Here is a 19815-nt window from a genome sequence, read left to right as displayed (position 1 = left end):
TGTCAAAATTATTTGTCAGTAATAAGTGTGATCACTCACAAATTTCGTATTTACTTTCTTTACCATAGGAAAGAATATTGCCAAGGCATAAATCGCCCGCTTTCTAATATTGTAAACTCCAATCAAATTTCCTTCACTGTACATATGTACATTGTATTTACGTATTTATTAAATATGTATATACCATGATCATTTTAATAGATCTCAATATTCGTATACCGAAACTTTGAAAAAACCGTCCGAAAATTGAGTCATGAAAATCAACTTTTGTTTTTCATGTTGATTTTTTACAATTCAATGTTTGGATGATTTTCCCGAGTGTCGAAACCTGTTTATGGGTTAGTGGTAGGGTACACACAATGGGAGAAATACAGCTTAGAGATGTAAACGTCTTAAGTTATACTATCAAATAACAATATTGATTAATTATAATGAGACCTATAATCGCATACAGTAGAAATTTTCCAATAGAAATCGAGATTAAAATGTGTGTGTGTGTGTGTGTGTGTGTGTGTGTGTGTGTGTGTGTGTGTGTGTGTGTGTGTGTGTGTGTGTGTGTGTGTGTGTGTATGTATGTACATATGTATATTTGTCATTGCCTATGTTCATGATATTTATATATCTCAATGCGGCCCTGACTGAGTATTGGTTTTCCTATTTTCTCAAATTTCTGATAATTCGTACGAACATATTATTTTTAGCGTCCTATATTTCTTCCATTGATTATAATATCTAATTTACTCATGGACAAGTTACTAGATCGAAACATAAATAAATAAAATGAATAATATTTTGTTTTCGTGTTCAAACTTTCTATTACACCGACAAATTCATCGATTTCTCTCTTAAAGCGTTTTAATTTCTCAAGTCTATTCCAAATTACATGATTAGTGTATTAGCATGACTTATATATATAGCATATGATACAAATAATACTTGATTCTATGTACCAACATAATTAATCACGATTCAATTATGTGGTGATCTGCGATTCTAATAGACGAGTTATGAACTATAATTAAGGGTTGATAACGTTTTGTAAAAATCAATAAACAGATATCGTTAGAAAATTAGATATATTTACGTTTTGTAAAATGATAGCACACTGGTACCTGTTTCTTTGATATTAATTTTAAATTGAGATTAGTGTTTGTTTTCAGAATAAAATTATTGTGAAGTAATAACAATTATTTTGTCGAAAAATCGGTATACGGATCGTTCGCGTAACAATTACACATATTATAGTATAATTTCACAGAATATATTTGCAATAGAATCGTATAAAAATAAAATGCAAATTGTTCATGGATAGTAACTAGTTCAGCAAAAGTATGGAATGTAGGTATCTCATGACCGTACATACGTTACACAATCGTTGGTATAAAACGATATTGGTCATCCCGGAAGGCATGTCATAATCGTTAAGTCATTGTTCATTGTATCGCGTATTATAATAGTTTATAATACTGACATGTACAATATTTTTCTATTGTACGTTTCATTCATCTGAGTAATGTCATTATTTCATTCATGTCTTTTCTTTATAGAAAAAAATGAATTGTTTTAAATAATACACTGCGCATACGATTTTTAAAATACCATTTCTCCAGTTATATAAAAATTCAAATTCGATATATCTCAGATTTACACAGAGTACATATATTTATACGATAAACGCGCTTTTTCGTATACACCTTCGAATTCTAATTATTTTATTTTATTTCTTTCTGAAACGCATCTTAAGTACAGCTATTTTCTGCTTTGTTTTTCTTTTAAAAGAAAGAAAAAGCTTTTGATACGAATTGAATCACGTACTTTAGTAATTAAACGCGCTGTTTACTCGATGGGGATTCCTGTTGAAACATTATTTTCACATGTCTACCGTTGAAAGCGTATCGAGATTATCAATACATGTTTGAATAATACGCTGTTAATTTTTTTATCGCTTTTTACATCGTGGGAAGGGCGTATCTTGTTCACATATATACCACTGCGTAACGAAATGATAGATTACGTAATCGTATTAAATCATTCCGCGTTATATCCAAACAAAGAGCTTTGTGAAAAGTATTTGATCGGAGAAAATAGTTTTAAATCCTCGATCTTCTTATGATAAATACTTAGATATTACTCGAAATGATTGCGCAATTGTGCATGTAGGAAGCTTCTATTTCTCGTATATTCATAAATGTTAAAATATTAAGTATATTATGAGTACTGTTGTTTGATTGTGATGTTTGAGTATTATAAATATTAGATAGTTCATGCATGAAACTACGAGTCATTCATTCACGTACAATTATTTAGAGAAACAGTTCAAAACTCATCACTATGATGAGGCGTAAAAGTACATTACGTATCAAGTATGCAATATGAAATCATGATTTCTGTTCTTAATTGATTTGGAAAGGGAAAAGAAAAAGAAAAAAAGAAGAGAAATAAATGTTACAAATTGATTTAACACAGTCTAACAGATTTCATACTGCAATAAATGACTAACATTATTTGTCGTGTGACTTGGAAATCTCAAACATCTACTGTAGTTATCAAGCTTTCATAGTGATAGGATATCATATTATTGATTTTTTCGGAGTAATTGTGTTGCAAAATAAAAAAATCAATGATATAATATCTACTATCTTATTGAATATTTATCATTTACATTTGCTTTTGCCGTCGAGTAATTTTTTCCAAAGATCAAATTGCTCGCTGTACTTGACCATGTGAATACTTATACCTCGTTGAACATTACACGCACTATACGATATTTTTTTATTTAAAAATTCATTAGCATGCGTCCTTTTGATACCCAGTTTATTTGCAACTATACCAGTCACAAAAACATCTTCTAGTTTAAGATATGTTTGGTCTAACGCAGCATCATACAACTTACGTATGATATCGCTGGATAAAAGATACGCTGGTCCAGTGGTGAAGTCGGGAAAGATGGCATGTTTAAACTGTGCTTGAGATACATAATACTTGCTTTTTTTGTTCCTAATTGGTTTCCATTTTTTGGCTAGTCTGCCAAATATTACGTTCTTCTCTTTTGCATGTTTAATCGTGAAAGCTTGCAAACGTGGAACATTAATAAACATGTCGTCATCAGTCTTTAAAAGAAATTTAACCTTGGAACAATAACTATCTACCCATTCGAGAGTAGAAATTGTTTTAAGCGTCAAATTAGAATATGAATCTAGAAATTTCCCGCGTATTACGTCGTTGTAAGTTTTTTGTTCCTTTCTCAAAATTGTTTCCACTTTGGAGTCCATAGTTGCACCTAACATAAACAAAATACTAATATCGCTTCTCTGACCAAAATGACCCCATGTTTGTCGTATTGCCATTCTGGCTTCTAGATGAGTTGGTGCAGACATTATTATTATTACCAGATCCATTTCTTTACCAAAATTTGGACATTTCTCTGGTATTGGTACCATATGGCCAGCTTCATAAATAGTACGTGCAGAGTATTCATTGGGAAGCACAGAGACTGCTTTGGTCTCGTTGATAACCTTGTCCATTTGCGTAGGTGGTTTTTCGCTGCTTTGCTTGGAAACAACGATTGATACGTTCGCAGTTTGAGAACTAGAAGATGTTGACTGTATAGTAATCAGAGCATTCGAAAGATTAGCATTTTGTACACTGTAAGGATCAATGACAGATAATTCTGGAGAGTCATTTTTAGACAAAGTTCCTATATGAATCTCTATGCTGGTGTTTGATCGTTGCTTGTAAATCTCCAGAGATGCAGGTCGACCTAAATAGAATATAAAATTTCTTAAAACATGTAGACGCATATTCAACTGTTATCCAACGATTACAAATAGTTGATCCAACTATTATCAATAGCAATAAATGTTAAAATCATTTCGTAATCCTATGTGAGCGAAATATTATTTAATATTAGCAAAGAATCAATACTTACAAATGTTTCGTGGTACAGTATATTGAGGAACATCGTAGAGAGTCGTACGATAATACGCGTAGAAAGTCAAACAGATCAATCCTAGAATAAGGGTTCGCAAAGAGCGACTACGAAGATGTAGTAATTGACACACGGCGATCATTTTTATTGCCCGTTTATTCCGCTTGTTTTCTTCAAAACGAATCCTTCTTCTTCATCTACATCGTCGTGATATTCAATCCACTACAAACAATAATTCGTTCGTCAGAAATTTTCCATCGTAGTGGCGAGTTCAGCGAAACAAATTGACAAGTATTTAGATAAATAGATTATCCTCATATTGTTTCGTTTGAAATTATTATAAGAGTAACATGTCGATCTTCCTCCGAGTTTTCTTTTATGGTACTAAACATGTTTAGAACAGATGGTCGGTACAACAACAGTTCAAATCTTCTTTGTAATCTTCATATCCTTAAACCATTCTTTAACCAAGGTACGTCAATTTCCGATGCGTTACCATGTATTAATACGCACAGTTTTTTAATACTATCCGGCAAAAAATAGACAAGTATATTTATACAGAGGAATTTACGTAACTTTCATATTCGCTGGACGAAGGAATCGTTTCGAGTACATGAAAGTCTGACTACTATTCCGAAGTTCCGAATGTTCTATATACTATAGAAGTCTGTGGTTCCGATCCAAGATCCAAGTAAATACACGGTCCTGTCCAGACGAGTATGCAGCACAGACTTCTCATCTTATAGCACTTCGTGAATCATGTCCCATGTTCTGAAATACCGATCGTGTAAAAAATCGTACTGTTTCTTACGCCCTCTGCGATTTACAGCGGTAAGTGTAGGAATTACATTCAATATAATTACTAAAGTTGATAAAGTCACAGACAAGTGCTAAAGGAGTAAAGCGTACACGACTAAAAGTCCGATAAGAATACCCCTCTTGTTACACGGTACACGTGATTAGACGATTACACCAGGGATGATATATGTACATACAATATGTACGTATATATTACATTGCATCTTAGAATATTCAATGATTTAACGATAGCAATTTTTCTTACTTTATTTAAGCACGATCTCATTAAATACAACGTGAGATACGTAACTGGAACCACTTGGATTACTATATAAATAACGATTTCAATGAAAAATATTTCAGATAGAAGTTGAATGGTTTCAAGGAAGGCGTAATTAGTTTCTGATAATTATTATTAATATTATTATTGTTGCTATTACAGCAGTTTGTTCTTATTGCACTGATATCGATGATTTCTGAATATATCGTTGGGGCACGATTCTGAACAACTTTTTCTTATTCTGCCGCTCGGTCTTAGTTTTCAAAATATTTGTAAAAAACTGTCGGTACCAATCAGTGAATTCTGCCTATAATTGTGCGTCCGTGACGGATCAAATGACATCTAACCCAAACCTAATTTATATTTTTTGTTCATAGTTTATAGTTTTCTTGTTCATAGTTTTCTTTCATCTTCGTTATTATTATATCGATATTTGTCATATCGATCACATCGGATTTTCGATCATTAATTATAATTGACATCCTATCGAAAATCGTAAAATTCGTTTCTCGAATAATACACCTATCGAATAGTCGTATTTCCTTTTTTCCCTCTGAGATGTCGTTGTTGTCACTCACGCACTTTCATTCAATCGTTCGTTCCTCGAAAAGCGGGAAAATGATAAATCAATCGGATGATAATCTTTCGAGTACTGATTTTTATTCGTACAGTTTGATATGGTAAATTTGAGAAATCGACCGATCGTTTAAAGTTAGATGTAGTCGTGCTGATAAAGTAAAGAATAACCATAATATCACGAGGTATTAGGAAATGAGAGAGTAAAAGGTAAGACAGATGAAAAGCGGGAATAATGAACTAAAAAAGAATTAAATTCAAAGATAGAATAAAATAAATATAAAATAAAATATCTTGCAATGTTTCTTTACGAATTTAAAATTGCAGCTGGTGCGAAATACGAGCGATTGATCGATAACCTATTTTTCCATAGTTGGCAGAGTGCCAGATTTCAAGTGAATACGCTGACTCTGAGAAGGCAAATGGCGTAACTTCATCCTAGGTCACGAATGTTTTCATGTTTACTGGACTAGCGAAATTAATAACGAGACCTCGGCAAAATCGTTGAATTGTTCCGCTGTAACTAAGTTATTACAGCACTTCTAATTTACTTGATTAAATATCGATCTACAATAATCTGCATATACATATGTGTTCCTACCAGAAGCAGAAGCGAACCTAGTGACAACCACGTATACGTATGTTTAAGCGTAATGTATATCAGACAATTGTTTTCATTATTCGCATTCATTGGCATTATTTGAATAAAACATTATTTTCTTTGGTACGTTTCTAGTCCAACACAGTTTCATTTTGGTTGACAACGACAATTGTTCGAAAGACGAGTTTACAATGTAAGCGTTTTACTTTCATTTACGCGAAATGTGTTAGATTAGGATAGAGCTAGGATATATTGACTCGTAACGTGTCGTAAACAGACGCGTCGTTTCTATCTCGAATTTAAAGTATTTCGAAGCATCTAGATTCTGGATACTAGACTCTAGACTCTAGATTCTAGAGAGAAGTCACTTGACCTTAAAAACCCAGCAAGCGAGTTGGTCGTTAGCAAGTGGTTGAACAGAATATTTTTTCATTAAAATTACGTGAAACTTTTATTTCCTTGCAAAACGGAGGGTTCGTTAAGAACAAAAATATGAAGCTATTGCTTCGCATACGTTGATAATCTAACCTAGTAATCGATAAGCGAATAATGTAAAAAATCAGAGGCGAGGTGAGAATTACAAAACGTTAACGAAAAGGTAGAATAAGAAGGAAGAATTAACTACATATTAGAGTATGTTTAAGCGCAGATATAAAGTATCGATATGAAAAGAGAAGTAGTAACGCCGGATGGCCGGCAACGTTGACAATCGCGCGCACCCAATCGATGGCCCACTGCCAATCGTTTCTGCCTACAGCCTGTCTTTCTTACTTTCTCTTTACCTCTCTTTTTAACCCTCTTCTTCGACACACCCCATTCTCCATGTTGTCCTTCCGTTCTCAGACTCGACGTAGTTTATGCTTCCACTTCATCTTTACCAACTTACTTCGTGTAATTATTTTCATAAAAAATTTTTCTTCCTTCTTATCTTCTTTACCTCAAATTTGATTTTTAAAATACGTTCGTTTATCTTTACGATCATATTTCTTTATCTTTTTTGGCCTTTTTATTAGAGGAAGACGTGTAACACTTCGTTACGCATAGCAATCCACTTAGTATTTACTTTCATCGTTTGTTTTTTTATACTTTTGAATATTTTGCTTGCAACACATTTCATTTTTAGTTTTACATACTTCTGGGTATTTATATCTCTTTTCTTTTTATCAATCCGTTGTTTCGTCTGCTTTACGACAGTTTGTCTTTATCTTTCGGAGTGTTTCCATAATGGTGTGGACAGCGTCGGCGTCGGCGTCGGCGTCGGCGTCGGCGTCGGCGTCGGCGTCGGCGTCGGCGTCGGCGTCGGCGTCGGTGTCGGTATCGGCGTCGGCGCTATGATCTCGGTGGTTAGTTAGTAGACGAACGAAGGCGGTCGAGTACGTTGAGGTACGTCACGTTCGTTGAGAGTTCGTCCCGTTCACTCTCTTTAACCTTCGTTCACGCTTGTCGATATCGGTCGATGTTTGTACGATAGCCGGTGTATTAAAGGAAATCAGCTATCCTTCCTTTTTCTCTTGCTAATAGATCGCAGTGTCGCATTACGGGTACGCATTACGAAAATTCATCCAATATATTCGCGACACGAAGGAAGACCTCGGAGTGGATTGCAACGTGATAGCATGAACGCAGGATGATCTGCCGATATTCAGGGTCATTGTGGCCGCGTATCGCTTGAAAAAAAAAAGGTTGGTTTCAGTGGGTTCGCAATAACGATCGCGAAAGCTGTGACACGTGCGCATGCACGAAAGAGAACGAGAGTGCGAAAGAGCAAACGATAATACGAACACGAGCGAGCTTGTGCGCTAGTAAGCGAAACAGGAAAAGAGATAAATACATAGCTAGATAGGTGGATATATAGGTATACATAGAGAGAAAAAATCACTCCAACAAGTAGATTCGTTTCCAAAGTCCTCTATGTACCGTGACACACCCAACGAACACCGTACGACGGTACATTCTTCCAATTCGTTTTCGTGTTTCGCATTAAATCAATAGATAACGTTCGCGCCGAAACGTCTGACTTCAACTTGGTTTAGCTCGCGGTTGTCTATGTGGTACACGAATGTTAAAACAGGTTTTGATAGAACGTAGCAGAAACGCACTTAACAACGACGATAAACATCTGAATCGACGGAAGGATATGCAGGCAAAGGATACGCGGCGATAACGAAGCATATCGCTGCCGGTAGTTGCGCGCGTTTCTATTCGTCGGTTGAAACGGGAGTGTCGGTAACTAGTATATCCTGTAGTATAGTATAAGCGTATTACCCTGTATCGATGCAAATTACTTTCTCGAAACGAGCGTTCGTTGATTCACGTTGTTATCTCGACTTTCCCTGGATAAAAAATATCGGAGGAGCAACGCGAACTACCAACGTTTGGTCATAGATAGGCTTGCTTTCGTTAAAAGAGATCCTTAGTTAACTAAATATAACGTTTACTTCGTGGTTTTGACGCGCGTGAGAGGCAGTAACAAGGAACGCCGGGCGAAGAGAAACGATCCGTGTAAACGCTAGATGCACTAAGAATAAAAAGAATCGATATGAAACGCATCGAGGAGGAAGTTTTTCTTTCGTTCGAAATACGTTATTCGTAGAATGGCAAATCTGTGAAAACGTAAAAATCGGCAATGTAAGAAAGTGGAACACGTGGGTAAAACGTTGAAAGAGGAGAAACGAAAGTGTCGTGAGAAAGATGTGTGTGAATACGAAACGTTCTATTCGACTCGAATCTAAACTCGTGCTCGGACTGTGACACCGCTTATCGCCGTTGCGCCAGAAATATTTACATATCTGTATGTAATTAAGACCCATATACGGGTGATTATAACGAATTCGTGAATCTCCTTTACCGTGCTGGCGCCGAATCTCGCGTCGTGCCGTATCGCCTCTTCGATACACGAGTGTGCGAGAGGATCGATGATCGGCGCGTTGCTTGATCAGAATCTGTCGCCGGGTTTCTCGTCGCGTTCCGTGTCGCGTGTCTGACGCGCGAGCACGCGCGCAAGTCAATTCTTGATCGAAAAGGAAGTGGAGTGACACGAAGGAGCAACAAAGAGAATAGAGTCGAACGGAGACGAACAAACGGTGGACAATCGATATTCGTTGCATCTGAACCGGCAAACGTTTGTTGTTGCTTTATCTCTTTTAATGCTCTCTCGTTGGAATTTACGTTCATGTACTTGCTCTCTCGAGTCTCGCGTAAATAACAAATGGAAATAAGAAAGAGCGTGAATACGAAAGTAGACAAAAAACGGAGATAGATAGAGCATGTATATACGGCATACGAAAATGAAAAGAAACTGGTTCGATCGTAGGTGCGGTGGAGAAGAAGAAGCGGAGGAAGAACGGATCCGTAACTGAGAGGGAAGGTTAGGCTTCCTGGACCATAAGGGAAGTATATCCTGAGGAAGCAGAATGATTGACCCGAGCTCGTCGGAGTCGGAAAGCGAGGAGGATCAAAGTTCGCAGCATGTCGGGAGTGTTAGCGGCGGCGGAGGTGGCGGAGGTAGTGGTGGAGTTCGCACAGGGAGCGGTAGCTCGTACGGATCCCGGCGACAGATCGGACCTGGGGCTAGCCTTGGTGGCGCGAGCGGTCCCGTATCGGGTAGCGTGAGCTCGTTGGCCTCACCAGGAGGATCGATTCACGGACCGGTCGGGACACCTCGTGCTGGCACGGCTACCAGCCAGGATGGCACATTGGATGCATCTAGTTACACCACAGCGAGAAGCTCGTTGTCGCCGTCGATGTCTACCGCCCAGGATGCGGCAAGTTACGCTCAGAGACCTACCAGCCCTTCGCCCTCCGTCGCCAGCGAGAAGACCGAAGCGGATCTCCAAGTATCTATCTATACCTTTGTCTCATTCATTTACACTTTGTCCTTTGCTCAAAAGATTTTTACGTTCAAACGTGATCTTGCTCTGCATAGGATAAACAAGAGCGGGAAGAAGAGGAAAGGAAGACTAGGATACAGTTGTACGTGTTCGTATCGAGATGCATTTCGTATCCGTTTAACGCCAAACAACCACTGGATATGACGAAACGTTCGCTAAAAGTGACCAAGCAGCAACTCGAAACGATATGTTCTCGTTTTCAGGTAATCATCGATGTTTCTTCTTCGCATCGACTTGCCCGCGAACGATCAACCGACAGATATTCCATCTTTGTTCGTTTCTTTCCCGTTCTCCGTCGTATATGCAGATATACGCACGTTGTCTCTGCCCATCTTCGTACGATATAACTCGGTCGTTCGGAGTCGTGCGAATGTCGACTCAGGACCGTTTCTTCGTGTCTTCTTCGAAAGCACACGTCCCAATCTTCGCCGATTACGGATCAATTTTGAAAGATTAACGAAAGATCGCGAGCAGAATATTAATTTACAAATAACTTTTGCATTTTAAGATAACAAGTAAGATTAAGTAAGATAATTGCTTCTATGGTCCTGCGTACGGCTATGTCAACGGCTGTCTCTTTTTCAAGCTTCGATTAACGATCATACTATATCGTTTCCAGCGAGTATACGTATAAACGATCGAAAGATCAAAGGGCGAATGAAAGAAACCCGTCTAAGAAGATGTAACGCGATGAAAGAAGCCGTATACTGTCGTTTTATGCACGAATTCGTCGCAAACGAGTAACCTTCACCTTCGAGTGGCTGATAGAAGGAGAGCGATTGACACGAGTCGATCCGTCTCGACTTCGTAATCCGTAGAAAAAGAGACGGGGAGAAAGAATGGAGAGGGTGAAGGAAAGACTCATATGCTTTGTTATGATTTACAGAGTTTTCTAAAAGGAGAAACGCAGATAATGGCGGATGAAGCGTTCCGCAATGCCATACAGAATTATTACGACGTATTTCTGACGTCGGATCGAGTGCTGCAAATGGTGCAAAGCGGTGCTTGCTCACAACTCGACTTCCGCGAGGTGTTCAAGGAGAACATAAAGATACGTGTTCTACGCTTCCCGGAAATCGACGGATTGAGCAAAGAGACTGTACTTACGTCCTGGTTGGCCAAATTCGATTGTATCATGAAAGGTTCGGGAGACGAGGAGACCAAGAGGCCCTCCAGGATGCAACAGCAGTCTTTGATCTCGGAGATGATTCTACCGAAGGAGCAGCTGTACGACATGTTTCAGCAAATTCTTGGCATCAAGAAGTTCGAACATCAGCTTCTGTTCAACGCCCTCCTGTTGGACTCAGCCGACGAACAGGCTGCCGCCATCAGGAGGGAGCTGGATGGTCGCCTCCAAAGGGTTAATGACATGGAAAAGGTAACGCTTTTCGATGCATGCATTCGTCTGTTTGCGTTTGTTTTATATGTTTCCAAGTACGGTAGTACCTCGTTTATTCGCCATTCGTTTATAGGAACAAGTTAATGTTCAGCTTCGGATAAACGAGATTCTACTCCGCACATACGCACGATCGTTACGATCGCTGTTTTCCTCTTGTTCGATAGAACCGCAAGCTTATGCCCAAGTTCCTTCTAAAAGAAATGGAGTCGCTCTACATCGAGGAACTCAAGTCGTCTATCAACCTGTTGATGGCTAATTTAGAGTCATTACCGGTCTCGAAAGGTTCGACAGACAGCAAATACGGCCTGCAGAAGCTGAAGCGCTGCAACCATCGACGTGAGCGCTCCCGCTGCCGCGGTCAGGGTTCTCTCGTTAAATTGGAGAGCGACTCCGCTGACTCGGAACCGCAGTTAACCAAAATGGACGTAGGCCTGACCTTCCAGCTGGCTGTGGTAGTTGTAGAGGTCAGGGGCTTGAAGAGTTTGCCGCCGAACAAGATAGTTTATTGCACGATGGAAGTCGATCGTGGCAAAAAGCTGCAAACCGATCACGCCGAGGCTTCGAAACCTATGTGAGTAGTAGCCCGAGCATTAAGTAGACCACCGGTAGAGCTAAATTCTGCGGAGCTAAACCGAAAGTTCGATTTATTTTTTTCTTTTCTTTTTTTTTGCATCCACGTTTTGGCATATTGCACCGACTCGCCCTTACATCGTTTCTTCTCTGTTTTTTTTTTCTTTCTCTCTTTGGCCGCGTCGATTTACAGGTGGGACACGCAGGGCGACTTTACCACCATGCAACCGCTGCCACTGGTCAAGGTTCGACTCTACACTGAAAATTCGGCGATGCTCGCGCTCGAGGATAAAGAGCTAGGCAAGGTACATCTGCGACCTACACCGTTCTCCTGCAAACATCCGGAATGGTATCGAATGTCCGTCCCGAAAAATTGTCCCGACCAGGATCTCCTCATCAAAGTTGGTTGCCGAATGGACAAACCCTTTAACATGAAACACTGCGGCTACCTTTACGCAATGGGCAAGTCTGTGTGGAAAAAGTGGAAGAAACGATACCACGTACTAGTTCAAGTGTCTCAGTACACGTTCGCGATGTGCTCGTACAAAGAGAGGAGAAGCGAACCCTCAGAGATGATGCAGCTAGATGGTTATACGGTTGACTATATCGAACCTGCCTCTGCTAATCTTATGGTTGGCATGGATCTAGATGACGGAAGGTAGATATCACCTGTGTACATGTACCAGTGGAGTATGTTATCGGAACGAACGTATGCTAGCTACACGCATGACCAGGGTTTATCAAGAGAATCAGTTTGGTACAACAAAATACACACAGATATCTCGGTGTATGCTATACGTATTCCTGAATTAATTACATTCGTTCCGGTACACTCCACTGTATCTATACATTTCACGCGAATTACGATCGATGTACGATCGGATACAGTTGAATACACGAATGGTCGTGGTAATACTCGCGATTGCAATCGCAACGATTACAAGTATCTGCGTGTAGTTATTCGACTTGCAACTAATAACGCGATGAGTTTATGAAACCTTAAGAGTTTTGATTTTCGCGTTCATTCGGAAAGTACACGTTGTCGGGTGTTACAGTATATTCTTCAACGCACAATTGAATGATTATCGATGCATGTATTAATCCAAAATACCACCATTTGTAAATTTCTAAACATTTCGGTTACGAGTTAGAATTTGTTTCAAAAAGTTCAGTTAAACGAAGAAACGCGTATAAACGAAACAGAGAAATACAGAAATGATGGAATAACTGGACTGACAGTGAGCGTAAAATGATAACTACCATGCATCATCTTTTTGCAGATTTTATTTTAACGCCGTTCGCGAAGGGGACAGCATAGTGTTCGCTACGGACGATGAGAACGAGTGCCAGACCTGGGTGATGGTCATGTACAGGGCGACTGGCCAGTCCCACAAACCCACTCCACCAGTTTCCGCGGACAAAAATTCCACCATCAGTAAGATACAGGGCGACGCCGATCGAGCGAAAAAGCACGGGATGGAAGATTACATTAGCGCGGATCCTTGCAAGTTCGATCACCACGTTCTCTTCAAGTTTTTACAAAACTTGATTCTGGATTATCGCTTGAATGATCCATACTGTTCCCTTGGCTGGTTTTCACCCGGTCAATTATTCGTTCTGGACGAATATTGCGCTAGGTAACGCGATTATGAGATGCGAGAAAAGATCTCCCGTACCTGAAACAGAACATCGTGAACTTGCGCTCTCGTCCGCTTGCCTTCGCAGATACGGAGTACGAGGCTGTTTTCGACATTTGTGCTACTTGAACGATCTACTGGACAGAATCGATCGCGGACTCATGATCGATCCAACTCTGATTCACTTTAGTTTCGCCTTTTGCGCCAGCCACGTCTACGGCAGCCGCACGGACAGAGTCGGTTCTATCACTCACGAGGAGAAGGAGAAATTTCAAGAGGTGAAAGAAAGGCTCAGGCAAATCCTCGAAGAACAAATTACTAATTTTAGGTGAGAGACTGTAGTTAATAGCGATTACTCTGTATTTCTTTTGTCTTTCTCTTTCTTTCCTCCTTTCGTTCTTTTGCTGAAGTGATAAAAAATCGAATTCTTGTCGAAATACATAGATACAGTTTCCCTTTCGGTCGGCCGGAGGGTGCATTGAAAGCTACTCTGTCTCTTTTGGAACGAGTAATGATGAAGGATGGCGTCAGTTCCGTACCTCCCGAGGAAGTGAAGGCTTTGATCAAGAGTTGCCTCGAGAAAGCTGCTCTTGTTAATTATACGAAACTTTCTGCCGAAGCTAAGATCGAAGATGACTTCAGCGGTGAGGTTTGTGCCTCGCCTAGCAAGAAGCTCGAGGATCTCATTCATCTGGCCGAAATGTGCGTGGATCTGCTTCAACAAAACGGGGAGCACTATTCGAAGGTATTAGTTGGGTTTCTACAACTGAATGTCATCTTTTCTGGATCCTCGAGAAGTAAGATCATTGACGAGAAGGAAAAGGCAAACAGTATTGGTAATCACGATCACATTCATCTGCATACGAATCGCGTTCACGCTCAGACTACGTCCTCGCTGAAGCAACAAAGAGAATTTTTTTATTTGCCTGTTGTTGCTGCATGTTTCAAAAATTCCAACAAACACTAAGTCGTAGCTTGCTGTTTTTCCATGAATTCCTCGAGCCATTTGGATTATTTAGAATCGGTAGGCAAAATGCATAATACATATACGTTATGTACAAGATCGTATTACGACAAATAGGCCTTATCGTACCTACGTATACTCGAGGATTCTTTCCTCAGGGCGAAAGTCCCATCGCCCTGAGTTTTATATTGCTCATACCCGCCGTATGTATGTGTGACGTCCAATATTTTCACGAGCCGCTCCTACTACACTGTACCGCAGGCGTTCGCCTGGTTTAGCGATCTTATGGTGGAGCACGCCGAGATCTTCTGGTCCTTGTTCGCCGACGACATGGACAAGGTGCTTGCCGAACAACCGCGCGACACATGGGACAGCTTCCCGCTCTTCAAAATCTTGAACGACTACTTGAGGGAAGATGGTACGTGTGCTTTTGTTGTTCCTCCATACTTTTTATTCCTTTTGTGATCAATTTACAGTCAAAATGTTTCACTTTTATTCTTTCTATTATATAGAAATATAGTCATATCTATTACGCGAATTTTGACTCGATCACAGCTTGTTTTTTCTTTTTTTTATTGCAAGTTCATAGCTTTTTTCTTATCTATCGTTGCCATTTTCTTCTTCTTTTTGTTCTCCTTCTGATCTTCATCGTTACCGCCGTCAACTTTCGATCAAGGCTAACTTTCTTTATCTCGATTCGTAGATAATTTGAAGAATGGAAGGTTTCATCAGCATCTTCGCGATACTTTCTCTCCGATGGTGGTGCGTTACGTGGATTTGATGGAAACCTCCATTGCACAATCGGTTTTAAAAGGTTTCGAGAAGGAACGTTGGGAGATAAAAGGGAATGGATGCGCTACGTCCGGCGAATTGTTCTGGAAACTCGATGCGCTTCAATCTTTCATTCGTGACCTTCATTGGCCGGACCAAGAATTTCGCCAGCATCTAGAACAAAGATTAACGTTGATGGCATGCGACATGATCGAAACTTGCATGCAACGAACAGATGCCGCGTTTCAACAGTGGTTGAAGAAAGGTGTAACTTTTATTTCGACTGATTACATCATACCATCGGAAATGTGCGCGATGGTGAACGTTATTCTCGATGCAAAAAACCAAAGCTTCGAATTGTGCACCATCGATGGTGTGGACGTGGTAAGTTCTTTATTTATCTAAAATACACCACTGATAAAGAACAAAGTGTACCGTGTTAGGAATCACGTTGAAAGGCAATTTGTCTTTTCTTCTGCAAAAAGATATATTATATTCTCGTTTTGTAACCATAGAACCAGTATAGCAGAATATTTTGTTTATACTAACATGAAACTCGGAATGCAATTGCAAATGAAATTGTAGCAACAACTTCTAGTTATTCGTTAAATTTTGTACGTTTCTAATCAGATGTTGGCATTTTGTATTTTGTACCTCGTACCGGTATAAGTAAATGTTACGTTTGGATTTGTAGTTACGAGGCGCAGTGTGTTTCCTCGTCGGGTCATATCCGATTGTATTAATCCTTGCTACAATGACTATCACCGATTGTGATTTCCTTTCAGCACCAATATCATGGCAATATCGACGATTTGATAGAAAAAATGTTGGCCTCCATGACCCAAGGAATGATCAACAAGCTGGTCACGGTTCTAGAGACTACCTTATCCAAACTATCTCGTTACGACGAGGGATCTTTCATAGGTTCCATTCTCAGTTTAACGGTAATTTATTATCTTTTTCTTAAATCACGAAAATCCGATAAGATAGAAGTTAACAGATAGAAATTAACACGTTCGTTCGCGAGCTATTTACGAAACTCTTTTTTAGAAGGTATCGGGAAGCGGAAAAGAAATGGGACAGGCCTATGTGAGTTTTACGAGAAACTGTATGGATCAAATTCGTGGAAAAGTCTTGGACGAATTATGGATTTTAACGTTCTTCGAGGTATGCATACAGATAGCTTGATCAAACTTTTCTTCTCTGTAAAACTGTTTTCTACTCGTTCTTCTTCCCTTTAGCAATGGTATACGGCGCAAATTCAAATGCTGTGCACATGGCTTTCGGAAAGACTCGATCACAGCCTACATCTCTATCAGTGTACCTGTTTGGCCCACATCGTAAAAAAGATTTACTCGGACTTCGAGCTGCAAGGTGTTATAGAGGAGAAACTCAACTCGACAACATATCAGACTATATTTAAGAGGATGCAAACGGAAGAAGCGACTTGTGCCTTAACGAGCGTTCAGAACGAAGAGTGAGTACTCGTAATTTGATCGAACGACGATACCTATAGTGAACGAAAACGATACGACGGAGTTGTACAATCTTGTTCTCCCTTATTATTTAGAGGTCTTTCGGAGAACGGTAACGACGACGAGGTAGAACGACCAAAGCCAAAAGTAACGGTCGTCGAAACGGTCAACAGCGAAGACGCGAATCTAATCAGCAACGTTACTTCGAACGTTGTTGAAAAAGTTGGAAGCATGTTTGGCAAGGGCATTGGTGGACTTTCGACGAAGTTTGGCGGACCTAGCTGGTTTTGATCATTCTTCTTATTACGTCTAGTATTATTGCTTATCTTAATTTCTCCTTCTGTTTCTTCTTTTTTCCTCCATACTTTGCTTATCTTTTCTATCATTATGATCGTCAGTATCCTTGTTATACGTTGTTATGTTATATATATATCGTTGTCGATAATTACCGTCAATTCGTATTATTAATACTTTTCTTTTTTACTATCGTTATCAATTTACTTTCGTTATTACTGTAGCTACTATTACTTCTAATATTCAGTCGGCAACTTTACATTGAACGAATAGATTGTTTTGTCTATACATATGTACATACAAAACGAGAGTTTCGACGACAAGATTGTCCATAGTACACTTTAGAAATTTGTTCGAACGAAGCATTCTTCGAAGAAGAATCACTATTCGGTACAATCGATCGAAAGGATAACCCTTATCGTTATCGCACAGACGTGTGTGTTTGTGTTAGTCTTCATGGATTCTACAGGCTTTTCGACAAATCTTCGTTTCGTTGTTCGATTACGTTCGGCCGTTCGTCCAAAGAGAGTGTGACGCGTCTTTTTTCGAATCGTTACCGATTTGATACACTTGCTCGAACGAAAACTACTGGCGAACGCGACCGCTGTAAGGTCGAAAGATCTTCTCCTTTATCTTTCTCTACCATCTGTGCATCGATAAACGTTTCTTTCGTTCAAAACTTTTATAGATATCATGTTTCTCATTTATACATATAGGAAACGCGCCGATCGACTGTGTATTTATATTCTAAACGATCCTATACAGTTGCTGTTGCTGTTGGATGAGTATTTCAAATAGGTGTTCGCATCGCGAGAGAAACCAATTTGTAAATTCACTAATCATATCTATGTTACAGCTATTTGTTGCCATATTTTCGTGTTTCTTCCTGTTTCTATCTTCGCTCTTTATTCTTCACATCTCTATTTCTCTGCAAATCCCTACTTTATTCATACTAATGCCACTATCGTAAAAATGTCTAACGTTGTTTGATAATCATGTTTATAATATACATAGATATTGTTTTCAAAAAAACAAAGATTTGTCAACGAAAGCTATATTATTTTTGGTACGAATAAGCGTTCAACGACGCGACAGTTCAAAAGGGCTCAATCTGTGCGTAATAATGATTTAATAGACGATCGCGTTTCTTCTCGTATCAATACGAAATGATCGATAATTTTAAACGATTGGTAACATCGCATTGACCGTCGAGCTCTTCGAATATTTTGACAGAATGGAATGGAATGGAATGGAATGGAACAGAATGGAACGAACGAATGAAGAATGGAAGAATGGAATGGAAAAATGGAATGGAATGGAATGGAATGGAATGGAATGGAATGGAATGGAATGGAATGGAATGGAATGGAATGGAATGGAATGGAATGGAATGGAATGGAATGGAATGGAATGGAATGGAATGGAATGGAATGGAAGAATGGAATGGAATGGAATGGAATGGAATGGAACGAAAATGGAATGGAATGGAATGGAATGGAATGGAATGGAATGGAATGGAATGGAATGGAATGGAATGGAATGGAATGGAATGGAATGGAATGGAATTTGGCCATCTCGTGAAACAAATACATACGCGTACGTTTAATCGTTTTGTTCCCATTCAACGTACAAGGAAATAGACCAAGAGCTGGCTACATAATAAATTTCAACGTTACTCGGCGCAGTCATTTCTACTTGAATAGATTGGATTATCGTTGCTTATAAAGTTAATAATGAGCGCGGCGTATACAGTGTGCGCATACTACGAATCGTTTCGTGGTCCCAGCGATTCATTTATACGATTGAAACTGTAAGACTAAAATTTATATTCGATTTTTGTAGTTGTTCGCTAAAGCTCTTTTATTTTTTGTTCGGTCGATGCTTTTAAAACGGATTGGGCTCAACAACGGACATGAGATCTTGGAATCCAATGCTCGAACAGAACGAAAGTGGTAATTGATTAGCCGCTATCGATTTTGACAGTGCTTCGTATATTTGTTCTGTTCTTGTACGATCATTGACTTTACCAACTTTGGCGACATTTTATCTTCTACCTAGACTTCCGCCGATACTTTTCCATGTGTGTACTATTATTTACTGTATCTACGCGTATTTTCAAGACCCATCTTTTGCGCACCAGCTTCTACCTGGCAGGTTTTGTTACTGGCAACGATAGTCCAACCTTTCCGTGTAGAAATCACAGCTGCATGATGCGAATCACGACAAGTAACGTTGAAATTTATATAGCCAGCTCTTAGACTAAAACAGACGCTTGTCATTAAATAAATAGAGAAACGTTGACGAACGAAATGGGACAACTCTATTTAAAAATACTTTGTTCGAAGAGAATGCGCGCTGCATTCGAAAAGAGTTATCGGTAGCCGTTTATTTGTACATACATTAGCGAAAAATGATACAAAGGAAAGGAGATTTTTATATCGTGTAAATTAGCGCGTTGAAATGATGTTTACGCGTCCAATCGTATGACACGTGCGCCGATTCCGGCCTGGCGCCTGCTACTGCGCTTGCGTCTGAACTTGTGTCTGCGCGCGCATTTACGCCTGCGCCCATGCCCGCATTCGCGCGCTTCAACGTGTCGCCGATTAGCCAGGAACTCTATTGTTCGATTCGA

General features: G+C 39.5%; 2 protein-coding genes across 7 annotated transcripts; one reads left to right on the top strand and one right to left on the bottom strand.

The window, feature by feature from the left end:
* Window positions 1-1059: 1059 nt before the first annotated feature.
* Window positions 1060-4691, bottom strand: LOC117237737 (beta-1,3-galactosyltransferase 5-like). The gene is made up of 2 exons (XM_033502038.1): window positions 3929-4691; window positions 1060-3760 (listed from the first exon to the last, which is right to left on the bottom strand). The coding sequence occupies exons 1-2, from the start codon at window positions 4068-4070 to the stop codon at window positions 2655-2657; spliced, it is 1248 nt and encodes a 415-aa protein (XP_033357929.1). The 5' UTR covers window positions 4071-4691; the 3' UTR covers window positions 1060-2654.
* Window positions 4692-7519: 2828 nt separating this feature from the next.
* On the top strand, window positions 7520-18141 carry LOC117237729 (calcium-dependent secretion activator). 6 transcript variants are annotated; one of them, XM_033502019.1, is made up of 15 exons: window positions 7520-7861; window positions 9495-10019; window positions 10109-10276; window positions 10960-11451; window positions 11637-12043; window positions 12236-12700; window positions 13323-13679; window positions 13768-14007; window positions 14124-14426; window positions 14895-15061; window positions 15347-15798; window positions 16200-16358; window positions 16465-16581; window positions 16656-16891; window positions 16985-17180. In XM_033502019.1, the coding sequence occupies exons 2-15, from the start codon at window positions 9597-9599 to the stop codon at window positions 17178-17180; spliced, it is 4182 nt and encodes a 1393-aa protein (XP_033357910.1). In that variant the 5' UTR covers window positions 7520-7861; window positions 9495-9596. The 6 variants fall into 6 exon arrangements, with proteins under 6 accessions (XP_033357910.1, XP_033357912.1, XP_033357911.1 ...); XM_033502021.1 differs by lacking the exon at window positions 7520-7861 and having other exon boundaries at window positions 9597-10019; window positions 16468-16581; window positions 16985-18141; XM_033502020.1 differs by lacking the exon at window positions 7520-7861 and having other exon boundaries at window positions 9597-10019; window positions 16985-18141.
* The last annotated feature ends 1674 nt before the right edge of the window (window positions 18142-19815 follow it).

The sequence above is a fragment of the Bombus vosnesenskii genome, unplaced genomic scaffold (assembly GCF_011952255.1).
Source record: "Bombus vosnesenskii isolate JDL3184/JDL3185 unplaced genomic scaffold, Bvos_JDL3184-5_v1.1 scf7180000013398, whole genome shotgun sequence".
NCBI classification, from domain to species: domain Eukaryota; kingdom Metazoa; phylum Arthropoda; class Insecta; order Hymenoptera; family Apidae; genus Bombus; species Bombus vosnesenskii.
The sequence above is the reverse complement of the archived record's forward strand: the minus strand, read 5'-3'. Positions and strand labels throughout refer to the sequence as shown.